Below are 16657 nucleotides of genomic sequence, written 5' to 3'. Positions count from 1 at the left end.
GTTTGTTCATTTACCAAAGCGTCTAAGCGACCGCTGGACCCTCACCTCAATTCCCATAGGACTTGTTATGCAAATAAGAGAGGGCTTGGATTTTGCAATGGGGATGGCTCCACTCTATCTGTAAACAAAAAAAAAAGGGTCATATATTTGCTTCGGTCAGTCTTGGGTTGGCCCCAGTCGTGGTCATATGGAAAACAAAAGGAAACACATCTCCAGTGTAAAATAATCGTTCTTTTGTAGTTGTGGTTTGTAGAAAATCCAAGATGACTCCTCATTCCTAGCCTGAGTAGTCTTTAGCAGTTTGCTGTGTAAGTCTCTCAAGATCGTCTTTTTTTTTTTTTTTTTTCCTCAACATAGTGATATGGGTCGGGGGTCGGGACGGGGGGGGGGGGTCTCACCATGTTGCCCCATGCTGGTCTCGAACTCCTGGCCTCCTACGTCGGCCTCCGAAAAAGCTGGGATTACAAGGGCAAGCCACTGTGTGCAGCCCATTAGGCTTCTTCTGTGTATAGTTTATCTCCTTAGTGGCTGTCTTTAACCCATAGAGCATACAAGCTCCATCACTAAGAGACCTCTGTGACCCCACACCTGCAGGCTCAACTTCTCACCCCTTACTTTTTTTTTTTTTCTTCTTTTGGCAGAGTTTTACTCTGCCACCCAGGCTGGAGTGCAGTGGTGCGATCTTGGCTCACTGCAACCTCCATCTCCTAGGTTAAAGTGATTCTCCTGCCTCAACCTCCCAAGTAGCTGGGATTACAGGTGTGTGCCACCACACCAGGCTAATTTTTGTATTTTTTGTAGAGACTGGATTTCACCATCTTGGCCAGGCTGGTCTCAGACTCCTGACCTCAAGTGAGTCGCCCATCTTGGCCTCCCAAAATGCTGGGATTACAGGCGTGAGCCACCGCGACGGGCTGTGGCCCCTTACTCTTTCTAGTAGGAGGCACTGCCTGTGCGTGCAGGAAGTTCTCGTGACTGTCTTCCTTTTATCCTGCTGTAGACCCATTGACTAGAAGGAGTTCCTGCAAGGGTGTGTGTGTCTGTGTGTGTGTGTGTGTGTGTATGATCTCTTTGTGTGTGTAGTCCTTCGACAATCTAACTTCACCCTGTCTTACTAAAAGGAAGCCAGCAAATGGATGTCAGGAGGAAATAAACACTGCAACCCGGCGAATGCGTTTTTAAGAGCTTTTTATTGGCAACAGTGCAGAACCAGGGGAGAGGGGACGGCCCATCGCCAATCTGCCCCAGCCCCCCGGGGTCAGGTGCAAAATACAAAAAAAGAACCACAAATACAGCATGGGGTCGGGGGGTCGGGGATTCATTGAATTGTGGTTGGCAGGGGGAAGCCCTGCTCACACTCTCACACTTGCACTCAGAATTGTCAAAGATACAGATTGTAAAAATCTACGATCCCTCAGGCTTACTCACAAAAAATAAAATCTCATGTCCCCAACGAACCCAGAGTCAGACGACAGCTGGAGCATCGGCAGGGACAGTCAGAGAGGAGATAAGTGAAAACGGTCAGATGGACACAGGCGGGGGAGAAAAGACAGAGGGAGAGAGACCATCAGGAACAATCAGAGGGGCCGAGACGATCAGAAAAGGGTCAGCCTGAGACAGGCTGAGCCAGAGTTTCTAGAAGCAGTTTCCAATTCAACGGCTCGCTTTGAGGGCCAATGTGACCTAGGCTGAGGTTGCAGAAGCGCTCACACACCCACGCGCACGCACACACACACATCCATATATAATATATTTATTTATACATAATAGATATAACTGCCTTTCAGAAACCAGGAAAGGGATAAATAGCTACGGAATGGGTCTGGGATCAGGACGGGAGACGCGCGACAAGCGGCACGTGGAATGTTTTTCATGCAGCACGGATGGAGGGCGGCGTGGTCCACCCCCCGATATTAAAAAATATAAATTTGCTTCGTAAAGAAATCCTCATGAGATGAAGCGCAGGGAACGGCAGGGTGGGAGAGCCAAAACCAGCGTCGGGGCTGGGGGGACTTGGGCATGGAATCATGAGATTCCAGCCCCTTGAGTCTGGCGGTCCAAAAATATTGGGGGTTTGGGGGTACCAAAGCCTCAGCTCTGAAATCTTCTCCGGAAAAATGTCACACCCCCTCACTCCCTTCCTAGAGAGGATGTCGGGGGCCAAGGTGTGGGAGAAGTTGGCGTCCTAGGCTGGGGATGGGTCGGAGAGGCCTTAAAGAAAAAGGCCAGGGCTGAGGGTCCTGAGGAGAGAGAGAGAGGCCACGTGGATGGAGGACTGTCACCCCCTTCTCGGCTCTGTCACCCCCTTGAGTCTAACTCACTGTTGAGGGGAGGAAGAAGGGGGATGGACGGAAGGGAGACCGAGGGAAGGCTTTCGGGAGTGGGGGCATTATCCCTCTAGAGGGGTGCTGCCCCACCCAGCTGCACCCCACAATCTGGCCAACTCATTTCACAGTATAAATCACTCCAGCAGGACGGCATCACAGCACCCCCTGCTGCCTGAAAGCAGAGCGGCCCAACGAGGAAGGCCAGGAGGGCCGGCTGGCAGGGGGCAGGGTCTTGGGATAACACTGTCATGAGAAACAGGGCTGGGGGCTGATTTCGGGATGGGGAGCCTTAGGAGGCCAGAAATGCCAATCAGAGCCAGTTTTTCTGGGAGGGAGTGGCTAGACAGTGAAGGAAGGATGTTCACATTTCAAAAGAAGTCTGGTCGGGGGATGAGATTATTCTAGGGGGGCATCGAATTCCCTTTAAGGGGGGGCTCACTTCCGCCCATAGTAAAGAGGATCTAACCCCATGGAAATGTGGGATCAATAAGCTAAAGTCAGGAGTGCAGGGGAAACCAACCTAGGCACCCCCCAAAAAAAGGGTGGGTGTGGGAGACATTGGGTGGGGGGTGGCATTTTTCCTTGTTGAGCCTCTCTGGAGAGGACTCCAGCCCACCCCACAGTCTACCTCCCACCCCCATCCCTTCATCCTCACACAGGACTGCCCGAAGGTGGGCGTCACCCCACCCCCCCTCCCCACCCATCCCCAGAGCTTGGGTTGACGTCAGGGAGCCAACAGACAGCTGGGGGTGTCCATCCCCTTCCCACCCCCTGTCCCCAAAGTCACCAGCTCTCTGGCCTCGCCGGGGCACAGAAACAAGAGGCAGGACAAAACACAAGGAATCCTCCTGTCCGATGGCAGTGGCGCAGTGGCCGCAGAGGGTCAGACGGAGGAGCCAGGGAGGCCACACGCCCACTTTGTCTCTTCCCCTCTCTCTCCTCCTCCTCCTCTTCCAAGTCTCTCTCCCTCGTGTGTTTGTTTGTTTTGTGTGTCTAAAGAGTTCACAGAGCAAGGAGGGAGGGCGAGTTCAGGGGATCGGAAGGCTGGTCACTGCCGCTGGTGCGTTGGGCGCCGGCGAACGCGGAGACCTCCGGGCAGGTGAGGACAAACGAAGAAGTGTACGAAGGGTTAACAACGGGGAAGGGGTCGCCGAGGACTTGAACTTCACTGTGTGTAAAGAGAGAAGCCGTCAGGTTGGGGGGTGCGTCTTGGCTGGTCTGGAAGGGCAGGGGCGGTGGTGGCGGGGGCGGCAGCAGCCAGCTGAAGCCATCTTCCTTAGCCGGTGCTGAGCCCGGCAAATCTCTCACCTCCGCCAGCGGGCCCGGCCCAGGCCCCTCTTCGTAGGGGATCTTGCAGCCCGGTTTGTGGGCCACCAGCACAAACTCCAGACGTTCCTTCTCCTTTTGGAGCTCGGCGATCTCCGACTCCAGCTCTGCTTTTTCTTCCTCCAACTGATCTGTCTCCTGAGGTCGGGGAGGCCAGGTCACAGAAGAGAGGGAGGAAGGAGAAAAAAGCTCGTTAGTGACCGGGAAACTCGGGTCATGGCTCCCCTGGACTTGCTGCTGGAAGGCAGCCCCAGGCTGAGAAAAAAACTCCCCCTGAGATGGAGTCCTGCTGGCCATGGGAGTTGGGGCAAGGGTCTTGCCTTCTAGGAGCCCCAGTTTTCCCCATCTGTCCAAAGGATGGTAGGGAAGGGGCCAGGTTTATGGGGAAGTCTCTGGTACACAGGAGGCACTCAGAGGTTTGTTGAATGAATGAACAATCGTTATGTGGTTGGTTTTGTTTTGTTTTTGAGACAGTCTCGCTCTGTCCCCCAGGCTGGAGTGCCATGGTGCAATCATGGCTCACTGCAGCCTGGACCTCCTGGGCTCAAGCAATCTTCCCACTACAGCCTCCAGAGTAGCTGGGACCACAGTGGTGTGCACCACCATGCCCAGCTACTTTTTTTTTTTTTTTTTTTTGTAGAGACAAGGCCTCCCTGTGTTGCCCAGGCTGGTATCAAACTCCTGGGCTAAAGCAATGCTCTTGCCTTGACCTCTCTCAAAGTGCTGGGATCACAGGCATGAGCCACTGTTATGTGTTTTTAATGTGTTTCCTTCTATTACCCCTCACTCTCTACCACCCAGGGAAGAGATCAAGCAGAGAAGGAAAGTTGACAATTCCCTTGTTCCCTCAAGGAGTGACAGCTCACCCTGCAGGCATACAGTAGGGAACTCTCAGACCAAGGGAGGACGTAGGAAGGGAGTGGGTTTTGGGGGATGCCACCAGCACCAGGAGAGCTGTGGGTGGCTAGGGCAGGAGGTGGAATAATTTCATTTCATAGACTTTCCAGAGCGTTAAGGGTAGAAGGAGCCTGGGAGATTTGATGAGGGTTTGGAGAGATGGAGAAACTGAGGCAAAATGTGTTGTTACTTGCTGAAGACCAGATGGGAGAAATGATGGGAGTGCCCCTCTCCTCAAGGGCCCCATGTGGCCCCTTGGGATGAAATGAAGGCTAGGAGAGTAGTGCATGGGGTCAAGAAATGAGGGGGGAACCAGGAGTTGATTTAAGTACATGGGGGTCTGTGTTTGTGCCCTGGGCTACCCCATCTGGCCACACCAGTAACCTAGTTCCATATGCAGAATGTCTAGTTCTCAACCCAGGACAAGGGTACAGGTGGAGAGGGGGCAGAGAATGGGGAGAGAGCTCCCCTCAGCATCCCCTCTCCCACCCCAGGGCCTGTCCTCACCGCCTGGAGTCGGTCGGTCAGCTCCCTCCGCCGGTTCCTGCATTTAGCTGCTGCTAGTTTATTTCGTTCCCGGCGCACCCTTCGCTTCTCCTCTTCCTCTGGGGTGAGCTGAATCGGGGAGATAGAGGCCATGAGATTTGGGGATACGGCACTCCTCCACCCATCCCAAACCTCTACTTCTTTCAGAACCCCCAGGAACCAAAAAACAAGCCTCCAGTCCTCGCTCGTGTAGCAAGGATCTTGGGGTTTCTGTAACACTGAGGCCTTAGTGGAGTCCCCCTCCATTCATAAGAAACTTCCTACCTCTCTTGCTTCCCCCGACCCAGGCCACGTTCTGATGCCCCTTACTCACCGTCTCTTCTCGGGGTCTCCTAGGCCGGGCTCGGGCTGGGCGGGCAGGCCCAGGCCCACTGGTGGTTCCGCTGGTGGAAGGCCCACCGCTGCCACTCGCTCCGCCACTGCTGTAGCCACTCATGCCTGGCGTGGAGTAGCTGGTTCCCGGCATGTCGTAGGGATCGACGACCGGGGGCTGGGAGGCCAGTGGCTGCCCCTGGGACTGGGCCATGGAAGAGATGAGGGTGGGTTGCACAAGCCACTGGAGGTCCTGGCTGGTTGTGATCGCGGTGACCGTGGGCACGAAGGAACCGGGCATTTCCCCGAGACCGGCGCACTCCTACGGGGTGACACATACACACACAGGCGTAGACACACAAACAAAGACACCAACACACACACACCCAACACACATAACACACACCGACCCCGTGAGTGAGCACAGGGTGAGCGAGTGTGGATGTGTGTGTCACAGGGAAAAAGCCACGACACCCACCCTTCCACTACACCGTGACGCAGTGGTTAATGAGAGGATTTCTGCTCAACTGGCTTCTACCTCCTCCTTCTTCCTCGGGGAAAGGTTGCACGGTTCCAGCGGGTGGTGAATCACACCCCGGGTTGGTGACTCTTAGGTGTGGGGGGTGGAGAGGAGGCTGGACACAGCCGGCTGACAGAACCCCCGGGACGGAGCCACAGCCACACACACAGCCACTACACCCCACCCCCACCCCAGAGGCAAGGGGAGGGAGAAGGAGAGGCCTCAGGCCAAGCCTTCCTCTACACTCACACACACACACACACCCCTCTCCGCGAGGTCCCATGCAGGGGCGGGGGTCCCAGTCAAAAGGGTGTTTGGGGGACGGGCCTAGGAGTTTAGAACAACGTTTCAAGTTACTGTCTCTTTTCAGAGTGAGACTGACGAGTGACAGTTTAGGGTGAACGGACAGGTAGAGAAAAGTAACCACCGAGGCGCCCTTAGATTGTCGCGGAGGGGGAATGGTGCGGAACCCGAGCCCCCAAGCTTCAGCAGCGCTCATCTCCCCCCTCCCGTAAATGGACTCCTGGAACTGCTCTGAAGGCTTAACTACTCTCTCGGGGGGCGTGGTGAGGGAAGGGCTGGCTCGCCGGCCAATCAGCGTCCTGGGAACCCAGAGGGGGCGGAGCTCCTGGAGACCACCTGGCTGGTTGCCCTTCGGTTCGCGGTTCTAGTCCTGTCTTGGGACACACTGGAGGAACCGGGCATCCGGAGCAGAGGGAGTGGGAATCTGTCTGTGAGTGCCTGGAGAAGAGGGTGACAGCCACCGTATCTCTCCAAGAAACGCCGGCACACAAGCAGACACCCCCTGCTCCTGAGAGCCCAGGGACCAGATCCCCGCAAGGGTCTCGCAGATCCATTGGGTCGCAGAGAGCCGCTCTTGTCACGACAGGGATCCCCTCGCTCTGCCTCTAGAGGCGCGGAAAAGAGACCCAGCCGCCAAGGAACCACGGGTTCCGGGGACAGAGAGGGGGAAGGAAACTGCACCCTACAAATAGGAAGGGAAAGCTGATTGGCCAAGGCGTGCGCCCCGGCGGCCAATCGAAACGCCGGGCTGCCCCCTCCCTTAGCAACGTGGCCCCGGCGTTCCAAAATAGAACGCTCCCGGGACGTCAGGGGCGGGGCGGACGAAGGGGGCGCCGCGCGCCGTGCGTGCCCCGCGTCAGACGGAGGATTCCAGCGCGTCAGCCGTTACGCACGGGTCCCCCGTTACGTCTCCGCGCAGGAGGCGGAGGCAGCGCGGCTGAGGGTTCGAGGCCCCTCTTCCCGATGGGTGGAGGGCTACCTGGCACCGAAGTGGGCGCTCCGAAGAAGGAGGAAAGGAAAAGAGACTACTGGAAGCTTCCCTGGGATTTCCCCCACCTGCCTAACTGCGCTAGCTTCAGGTCTGGAACCCGAACGGGAGGCAGTCCCGGAGCCGGCTCAAAGTTCTCAGCCCCGCTACCGCATACACGTTGCACTGAGCGGCACATTCCCCACCCCACCCCCACACGCCCCAAAGCCTACCCTCCCTGCCGCGTTCCCTCCTTGCGCTCCACGCACGCAACCAATTGCAAACATCTCCCGACTCTTTGCAGTTTGCAAAGTGCGCTGTGAGCCTTTTCCATCTCAGATCTAGGGTTCTGATGCGTCTTTATGTGGGGGTTGGGGGTTATTCTTGTCACCCTTGACTTAAAAAATAAAACCTACAAAGCAGCACCCCTAATATCGAAAACTTACCTGGGAGGCGGTGGCGGTGGGTGGACTGCCGAAGGAGTCCACCGAAGACAGATATTGAGACTCGGCAGAGGGTGAGGAACTGCACCGGGAGCCGGAGTCGTAGTCTCCGGGGAAAGCTTGAAACATTTCCCTGGGCACAGGGGGGGCCCTGTGACCACGCTGAGGTCGCCGGGAAGCCAAGGCTATGGCCGGGTTGGGGAAGTAAGGTGCGAGTCCGGGGTGAGCCGTGGGAGTCCCGGGTGAGCTGAGCGAGTCCTCAAAGTACGCTGTCGGGGGAAGCTCGGGGAAGGAGCAACGTCCCGTTCCAACAATGGCAAAGTTTCTGTGCAGTCTCCCTGCGGTGCCCAGGCCCCCACAGGATGCCGCTGTACCTCCTGAAAGTTCAGGCTCCGTAGGACCCAGGGGCGAGGGAGGGGTTGCTCCCCCAGGGGCAGAAAGCGCTGTCCCGCTGTACAGAATCAGCTTCAGCTACGGTCTCCTCCACGCGTCCGGCGGGTCCCACGGGGGGAGGGGAGTAATAAAGAAGACGAAAAAAGTAAGTCGGTCCTCCAAAAGAAAATGAAGAAATATCTAGAAGAATCTTTCCAAAAACTTTCTCCCCGGAAAAAAAAAAAGATTAACGAAATTTCATAACCCCCAAGAAGAACCACAATAATCAAGTTTCCAAGTCCTGGTTCCGCGTGTCCCTGCCGTGGCCGTAGCTCTCAGTCTTATGAATGAAGCACAGACCCGCCAGCCTGTATTTATATGCCCGGGACCCGCCCCCCTGCTTACGTCACCCGCCCCTCGCTGAACAAACTTCCCCAAATCTCCGGACCCGCCAAATCGAGTCCCGCACCGTCCAGCAAGAGGTCTGTTCTAGACTCGATCTGGTCACTTGCATGACCCTCGGGGCCCTGGGGGTCTCGGGGGCTGCGTTCCGGGCCCCTAGGCGGGAGGGGATCCCGGCCCCGCCTCCCCGGAGTTCCTGTGACGCAATTAGCCATATAAGGAGCTCGGCCGGCGCGGCGGAGTGTTTGTTTGGTATCCTAGCAATGACGTCAGAGGGAATCCCTCGCTCGCTCGCGCGCGCGCCCGCGCCCCGCCCGCGCCTGCGCAGTGCCACGCCGCCCCGGGGGCTGGTATTAATAGGCGCTTACACTAGCCCCGCAGGGCCCCCGCTGACCCGGGCAGGGAAGACCCCAGCCTGCAGGTCCCCCTCACCTCTGGCGCCCCCACCCACCCTGTTCTACCGCTGGTGCAGCGCCCCCGTTCGAGAAGAAGAGCAGATCTCCGAAAGGAGACCCTGATTAGTGTGGTGTGGTCACGTAGGTGGGGAAACTGAGTCCCGAGCGCGCTGTGATGCTCAGGTGAAGATGGAGGTAATGGAGGGATTCCGAGGCTCGTCCTGGTTTCTGTCCTGATTCGCTGTGCGAGCTTGGGAAATGTTTTCCCTCTCTGAGCTTTAGCTTTAGGCTTCCCGGCTGGGCAAAGGATGTGTGTCTTGGACCCGGCTGGCCTCCCAGGTCCGGCGTTGGGGAGGGATGAGGGTTTGGAGGGGATGAGAAATGAAACTTAGGGAGAAAACTCTCTTCTAATGGTGTTGGTAGCCTCTCCTCCCACCTTTTAATCCACCCGGAGTCAAAGAATGTGTAAGGGGAGGGGATATTATTATTAATTTTAATAATAATAATTAATGCCTTGTATTTGGCACTTACCAAGCACAGCTTCTGTGCTATGCCTTTCAGTACAAGATTTGTAATCCTTAAAACAGCTCTGGAAGGTTAAGAGAGAAAAATCTTCATTTTATAAAAGAAAAAAATGATACTCAGAGAGGTTAAATGACTTGCCCAAGATACCATCACAAGAAATTCAAACTTAGAATTGGCAAACTCCAGATTTCCTACCCTTTCCATTCTTTCCATTTCTTTTCTGATTTCTGAGACCTGCCTGGTTGGATGAAACTCCTTGAAAATCCTGTGTCTGGGGTTTGTTTAAATGATAATGGCAGTATTAGTAGCTTCCACTTGTCAGGTTTTTTTTTTTTTTTTTTTTTTTGAGACGGAGTCTTGCTCTGTTGGAGTGCAGTGGTGATCTCGGCTCGCTGCAACCTCCGCCTCACCTTAGCTTCTCGAGTAGCTGGGACTACAGGCACGGGTACAGGCGCGGGCCACCATGCCAAGCTAATTTTTATATGTTTAATAGAGATGGGGTTTCACCATATTGGTCAAGATGGTCTTGAACTCCTGACCTCATGATCCGCCCGCCTCGGCCTCCCAAAGTGTTGGGATTACAGGCGTGAGCCACTGCGGACAGGCTGTCAGGTCTTTCTAAGCTTTACAAACTCCCTCTTACTGCTGTTAGGGTGTACTGTTGCAATCTAGGCTCAGAGGGGTAGAGCTGACTACCTGAGAAAATCTACTTAGCAAATGGGGTTCAAGAGTCTGACGTGGCCGGGCGCGGTGGCTCAAGCCTGTAATCCCAGCACTTTGGGAGGCTGAGGCGGGCGGATCACGAGGTCAGGAGATCGAGACCATCCTGGCTAACACGGTGAAACCCCATCTCTACAAAAAAATACAAAAGTCCTAGCCGGGCGAGGTGGCGGGCGCCTGTAGTCCCAGCTACTCGGGAGGCTGAGGCAGGAGAATGGCATGAACCCGGGAGGCGGAGCTTGCAGTGAGCCGAGATCCGGCCACTGCACTCCAGCCTGGGTGACAGAGCCAAACTCTGTCTCACAAAAAAAAAAAAAAAAAAAAAAAAGAGTCTGACGTGTTTTTTTTTTTTTTTAAGACAGAGTCTCACTCTGTTGCCCAGGCTGGAGTGCGGTGGCACGATCTCGACTCACTGCAGCCTCCACCTCCCGGGTTCAAGTGATTTTCCTGCCTTAGCCTCCCGAGTAGCTGGGATTACAGGTATGTGCCGCCACACCTGGCTAATTTTTGTTTTGTTTTGTTTTGTTTTGTTTTTTGAGACAGAGTTTTGCTCTCGTTGCCCAGGCTAGAGTGCAGTGGCACGATTTCGGATCATCCCGGGTTGAAGCTATTCTCCTGCCTCAGCCTCCCAAGTAGCATGCGCCACCATGCCCAACTAGTTTTTGTATTTTTAGTAGAGACGGGGTTTCTCCGTGTTGGTCAGCCTGCTCTCACTCCCAACCTCAGGTGATCCGCCCACCTTGGCCTCCTGAAGTGCTGGGATTACAGGCATGAGCCACCGTGCCCAGACTGACTCAGGTATTTCTGATGCTACAGCCCCCAACTCTTAAGCACCCCCTGGGAAGGCTGCCGCCAGCTATTTCACAAACCTCAGAGAGCCCAGCACTTACCCACCAGTGCACAGCCTGGCCCAGCCCTGGGTACAGAGGAAGAAGTACTTTTAAAACATTGGATTTCACAGGTTCAGAAAGGGGCAAGGCCTGTCTCAGGGCCACACAGCAAGCCTGTGGCAGAGCCAGGGTGATGGTTCTTAATTTCCAGGGAGTCCTGATTCCCTGTCCCAATAGTAGGGAGGGAGTAGGGAGATGTGGAAGGCTAGAGGGACGTGGGGGGCATAGGCGGAGGTTCAAGTTTCCAGACAAAAGTCCAGCCTCAAGCCCACCCCCTGCCCTGTTCCCCCACGCCCCCTCTGTCTGCCATCAGCCAGGAGGGAGGGACAGAGACTGGGAGATGACACAGCAGCCACTAGTAGGCAGTGACTCGGCCCCAGCATCAGACAGGGAGTGACCCCTCATTCTTCTGTCCCATCCAAGCCCCTCATGTCCTCCTCCATGGAATAAAGGAAACATACAAAGACCTACCCTGGCTGGCCAGAGACTCACGCCCGACACAGGCAACACAGGCATCCACACAGCCCCCCACCAGATCACACGTGGGCAGTCACCCACAGCCACGTAGAAACAGCTTCACAGACCCACGCCAGCATGTGGAAACACACACTGTCATATGGTTATCAACACACATGACACACGTCCCTACACACACAAGAAGATGTAGGGTTCAGTTGTACAGCCAAGGACAGGTACAGACCCCCAAAACACACAGAGACCCCTAGATCTTTACTAAAGATGCACATATGATCTCACACACTGACACACACACAACACTCAAAGATCAAGAGAGCAACACACACATATACACACATATATACACACACATATATACACACATACACATATACACACACATATACACACATATATACACACATATACACACACACACATATATACACACAAACACACAGACCACACATCCTGCAGAGGGACTCATGTAAAGCTCTTCACACAACCCTAGCAAGAGTTAATTCTTCCCAAGAGCTTATATTAACTTATTTAATTCTCACAACACTCCTGTGAGGTACAAATCATCACTTTACAGGAAGGGAAACAGAAGCCCAGAGAGGTGAAGTTATTCACCCAGAGTCACACAGCAAGTAAGTAGCAAAGCTGGAATAACACCATGCAGGGTGTCAGGCTTCAAAGTCTGTGCCTTGAACTATTATTATTATTTTGAGATAGGATCTTGCTCTGTCATCCAGGCTAGAGTGCAGTGATGCAATCATAGTTCACTGTAACCTCGAACTCCTGGCCTCAAGCAATCTTCCTGCCTCAGCCTCCCAAGTAACTAACGCTGCAGGTGCGTATCACCATGCTTGGCTAATTTTTTTTTTTTTTTTTAGACAGAGTCTCGTTTCTTCACCCAGGCTAGAGTGCAATGGCATGATCTTGGCTCACTGCAACCTCTGCCTCCCAGATTAAAGCAATTTTCCTGCCTCAGCCTCCCCAGTAGGTGGGATTACAGGCATGTGCCACCACGTCTGGCTAATTTTTGTATCTTTAGTAGAGAAGGGGTTTCACCTTGTTGGCCAGGCTGGTCTTGAACTCCTGACCTCAAGTGATCCACCCACCTTGGCCTCCCAAAGTGCTGGGATTACAGGCGTGAGGCACTGTGCCTGGCCTAATTTTTTATTCAAAAAAATTTTTTTAGAGTCAGGGTCTCACTTTGTTGCCCAGGCTGATCTCAAACTCCCAGCCTCAAGCAATCCTCCCACCTCAGCCTCCCAGAGCGCTGAGATTGCAGGAGCAAGCCACAGCGCCTGGCTTTGAACTTTATTAAATGGGTTTATGTATGTCAATTTATTCACGCACGGATGCTCATGTTCATGAAGACACTGGGCATTTCTCCCCACACCATCGCAGACCCAGAAGCTAGGTGGACTGGGCTTATGTTCTGCTTGTATCACCAAGTAGCTTGGTGAACTGGAGCTAGGATATCTGGGGCCTCAGTTTCCCTACCTGACAAAGGAGAACAGGATATAGTACCCACCTCATGAGACTGGTGGGAAGATATCGTAAGGCTCCTGACAGATTGTAGGTGCTTGTTTTGTTACTAAAACAAAGTCTTCCTGACCTTTATACATGTATACCCTCCTGACCCATATCTGTGGGTCACTTAAATTTATCGTGGGCCCTAGGCACTGTGCCCCTGGGCCTAAGATTGGCCCTGGAGACACACACACACACACACACCCACACTCACAGACATGACACACACATCTGCCCACAGAGCATGGAGTGGATAAATCAAGTTCTTCTCCGTAGGGCTCATTCCTTGCCAGGCGCAGTGGCTCGTGCCTGTAATCCCAGCACTTTGGGAGGCCAAGGTGGGCAGATCACTTGAGCCCGGGAGTTCAAGACCAGCCTGGACAACAATGGCAAGACCCCATCTCTACTAAAAATACAAAAACTAGCCGGGTGTGGTGGCGTGTGCCTGTAGTCCCAGCTATTTGAGAGGCTGAGGTGAGAGGATCACTTGAGCCTGGGGAGGGCGAGGCTGCAGTGAGCCATGATCATGCCACGGCACTCCAGCCTGGGTGACAAAGTGAGACCTTGTCTCAAAAATAATAATAAATAGAGTAAGAGGTTCCTCTTGGAAGGAGAGCTTCCAGGAGGAGGAGGACTTGAGCATGGGGGAGAGGGCTGGATCTCTGCTCTGGCTCCCAAGCGCTCAGCTCTGCTTGAGGTAGATGGGTGGGGGAGCCTTAGCCTTCTGCCTCCCACAGGGTGGAGGTGGGTGTCGGTGCCCATCCTGGTTTTCCTCAGAGTATCCCGTAAACAGCCCCGCCACAGAGACTGTGAAGGCCAGACACACCACATCCTTCCCACCTTCATGTGGCCAAACCTCTGCTCCTCCGTTCCTCAGTTCCCCTATCTGTAGAGCAAGAAGGTTGAGTGACGGCGGTCTTCAAAATTCCTTTCCAGCTCTGAAATTTAATAATACAGAAGAGAAGGAGGGCTGGGTGTGGTGGTTCACGCCTGTGATCCCAGCACTTTGGGAGGCCTAGGGAACAGGATTGCTGGAGGCCAGGAGTTCAAGACCAGCCTGGGCAGCATAGTGAGACCCCACCAATACAATAAATTTATTTATTTATTTATTTATTTATTTATTTATTTATTTATTTTTATTATTTTTTGAGGTGGAGTATTGCTCTGTCGCCCAGACTGGAGTGCAGTGGCATGATCTTGGCTCACTGCAACCTCCACCTCCTGGGTTCAAGCAATTCTCCTGCCTCAGCCTCCTGAGTAGCTGGGATTACAGGTGCCTGCCACCACACCCAGCTAATTTTTGTATTTTTAGTAGAGATAGGGTTTCACCATGTTGGTTAGGCTGCTCTCACTCCCAGCCTCAGGTGATCCGCCCACCTCGGCCTCCCAAAGTGCTGGGATTACAGGCGTAAGCCACTGGGCCCAGCAAAAAATTTAAAAATTAGCTGGGCATGGTGGCACACGCCTGTAGTCCCAGCTACTTGGGAGGCTGAGGCACGGGCATCACTTGAGCCCTGAGAGATTGAGGATGCAGTGAGCTATGACTGTGCCACTGCACTCCAGCCTGGGCAACAGAGCGAGACCCTGTTCCTCCCAAAATTAAAAAAAAAAAAAATGGAAAGGAGGAAGAGGAGCTGTTGAAAACAAGCGCTTAGGAAGCTGTGCTTAGCACTTTCATTATCTCAGTTAAGCCTCATTCCACATCAGTCCTCTACATGGATTCTGTTTTGATCTCCTTGTACAGAAAAGGAAACAGATACAGGGAAGTTAAGCCTGAGAGCAGCGCTTCTCTTTTTTCTTTTTTCTTTTTTTTTTTTTTTGAGACGGAGTCTCGCTCTGTCGCCCAGGCTGGAGTGCAGTGGCCGGATCTCGGCTCACTGCAAGCTCCGCCTCCCGGGTTCACGCCATTCTCCTGCCTCAGCCTCCCTAGTAGCTGGGACTACAGGCGCCCGCCACCTCGCCCGGCTAGTTTTTTTTTGTATTTTTTAGTAGAGATGGGGTTTCACCGTGTTAGCCAGGATGGTCTCGATTTCCTGACCTCGTGATCCGCCCGTCTCGGCCTCCCAAAGTGCTGGGATTACAGGCTTGAGCCACCACGCCCGGCCACTTTTTTTTTTTTTTTTTTTTTAAGATGGAGTCTCGCTCTGTCGCCTGGGCTGGAGTGCAGTGGCCGGATCTCAGCTCACTGCAAGCTCCGCCTCCCGGGTTTACGCCATTCTCCTGCCTCGGCCTCCCGAGTAGCTGGGACTACAGGCGCCGGCCACCTCGCCCGGCTAATTTTTTGTATTTTTTAGTAGAGACGGGGGAGAGCAGCGCTTCTCAATTCGTGGTGATCACGAATTGCCTGGAGAGCCAGCAGATCTGCTGTGGTCATCTTCTTATTTTTATTATTTTATTTTATTTTGAGACGGAATTTCACTCTCATTACCCAGGCTGGAGTGCAGTGGCATGATCTCGGCTCACTGTAACCTCTGCCTCCCAGGTTCAAGTGATTCTCCTGCCTCAGCCTCCCGAGCAGCTGGGATTACAGGCGTGCGTCACCAAGCCTGGCTAATTTTTATATTTTTTTTAAGTAGAGATGGGTTTTCACCATGTTAGCCAGGCTGGTCTCGAACTCTTGACCTCAGGTGATCCACCCACCTTGGCCTCCCAAAGTGCTGGGATTACAGGCATGAGCCACCGCGCCCATTCTATTTTATTATTATTTTTTTAAGACGGAGTCTCGCTCTGTCACCCAGGCTGGAGTGCAGTGAGTGGCACAATCTTGGCTCTCTGAAGCCTTCACCTCTTGGGTTCAAAAGATTCTCCTGTCTCAGCCTCCCAAGTAGCTGGGGTTACAGGCATGAGCTACCATGCCTGGCTAATTTTTTTGTGTTTTTAGTAGAGACAGAGTTTCGCTATGTTGGCCAAGCTGGTCTTGAACTCCTAACCTCAAATGAACTCCTGACCTCAAATGATCCGCCTGCCTCGGCCTCCCAAACTGCTGGGATTACAGGCGTGAGCCACTGCACCGGGCCATCTTTTGCATTTCCAGCAAGCCCCCTGGTGGTGCAGAAGCTTTGGCTCCAGGGACACCCCCTGGAAGGAACAAGGTCTGTGGGTTTCTGAGGCTCCAGAGGAGGGGAGGGGCATGTTCGTGAGTGTGCACGTGCTTGTGTGTGTTCGACTGTTGTGACTGTGACCTCTGGGAGGGCAGATCCAGGCTGATTTAGTAAGGCTGCGTCCTCAGTGCTTAACACTGAATAGTGAGTGTGACTGGATGGCTGAGCCGCTCCACACTGAGCAATCCTGAGGGCTTCCTGGAGGGGATGTCCCTGGAGTTTCAGGGAAGCAGAGTAACCCAGATTGGACAGTTAGCTTGACCCTCCCAATACCCCTGCATCCTGCACTATACTCCTCCCTATGGCTCCTGAGGCCCTGCATGACCTGCTCTGAGGGTGCCCTGGTCTCATCTCTCCCCTCTCCTTTGTGTTTCAGATGCCTGGCCTCTCTCCCTGGACTTCAGGCCTTTGCATGTGCTTTTCCCTCTGCTTGGGTCACTCTTCCCTTCATTTCCTCTGGCTCATACTCTTTTCATCCAGGTCTTAACTCCTATAACCTCTCCTCCAGGAAGGTTGAGTCAAGGCCCTGATCTCCCTGATCTCCAGGCTGAGTCAAGGTCCCCTCTCCTGGGGTCCCTCCCTCCAACTCTGCCAATCTGGGCTCATCATTGTC

At 53.9% G+C, this 16657-nt stretch overlaps 2 protein-coding genes across 3 annotated transcripts in view; one reads left to right on the top strand and one right to left on the bottom strand.

Annotated features, from left to right (window-relative positions):
• ERCC1 (ERCC excision repair 1, endonuclease non-catalytic subunit) overlaps positions 1-16657 on the top strand; it is a 192787-nt gene that overhangs the window by 117601 nt on the left and 58529 nt on the right. The window lies entirely within an intron of this gene.
• FOSB (FosB proto-oncogene, AP-1 transcription factor subunit) lies at positions 1172-8370 on the bottom strand. Of its 2 annotated transcripts, XM_050772320.1 has the most exons (5): positions 7645-8370; positions 5410-5730; positions 5058-5165; positions 3636-3791; positions 1172-3495 (listed from the first exon to the last, which is right to left on the bottom strand). In XM_050772320.1, exons 1-5 carry the CDS (start codon positions 7768-7770, stop codon positions 3493-3495), a joined length of 714 nt encoding a protein of 237 aa, XP_050628277.1. In that variant the 5' UTR covers positions 7771-8370; the 3' UTR covers positions 1172-3492. The 2 variants fall into 2 exon arrangements, with proteins under 2 accessions (XP_050628277.1, XP_050628276.1); XM_050772319.1 differs by having other exon boundaries at positions 1172-3791.

This window comes from Macaca thibetana, chromosome 19, assembly GCF_024542745.1.
Source record: "Macaca thibetana thibetana isolate TM-01 chromosome 19, ASM2454274v1, whole genome shotgun sequence".
NCBI lineage: Eukaryota > Metazoa > Chordata > Mammalia > Primates > Cercopithecidae > Macaca > Macaca thibetana.
The sequence above is the reverse complement of the archived record's forward strand: the minus strand, read 5'-3'. Positions and strand labels throughout refer to the sequence as shown.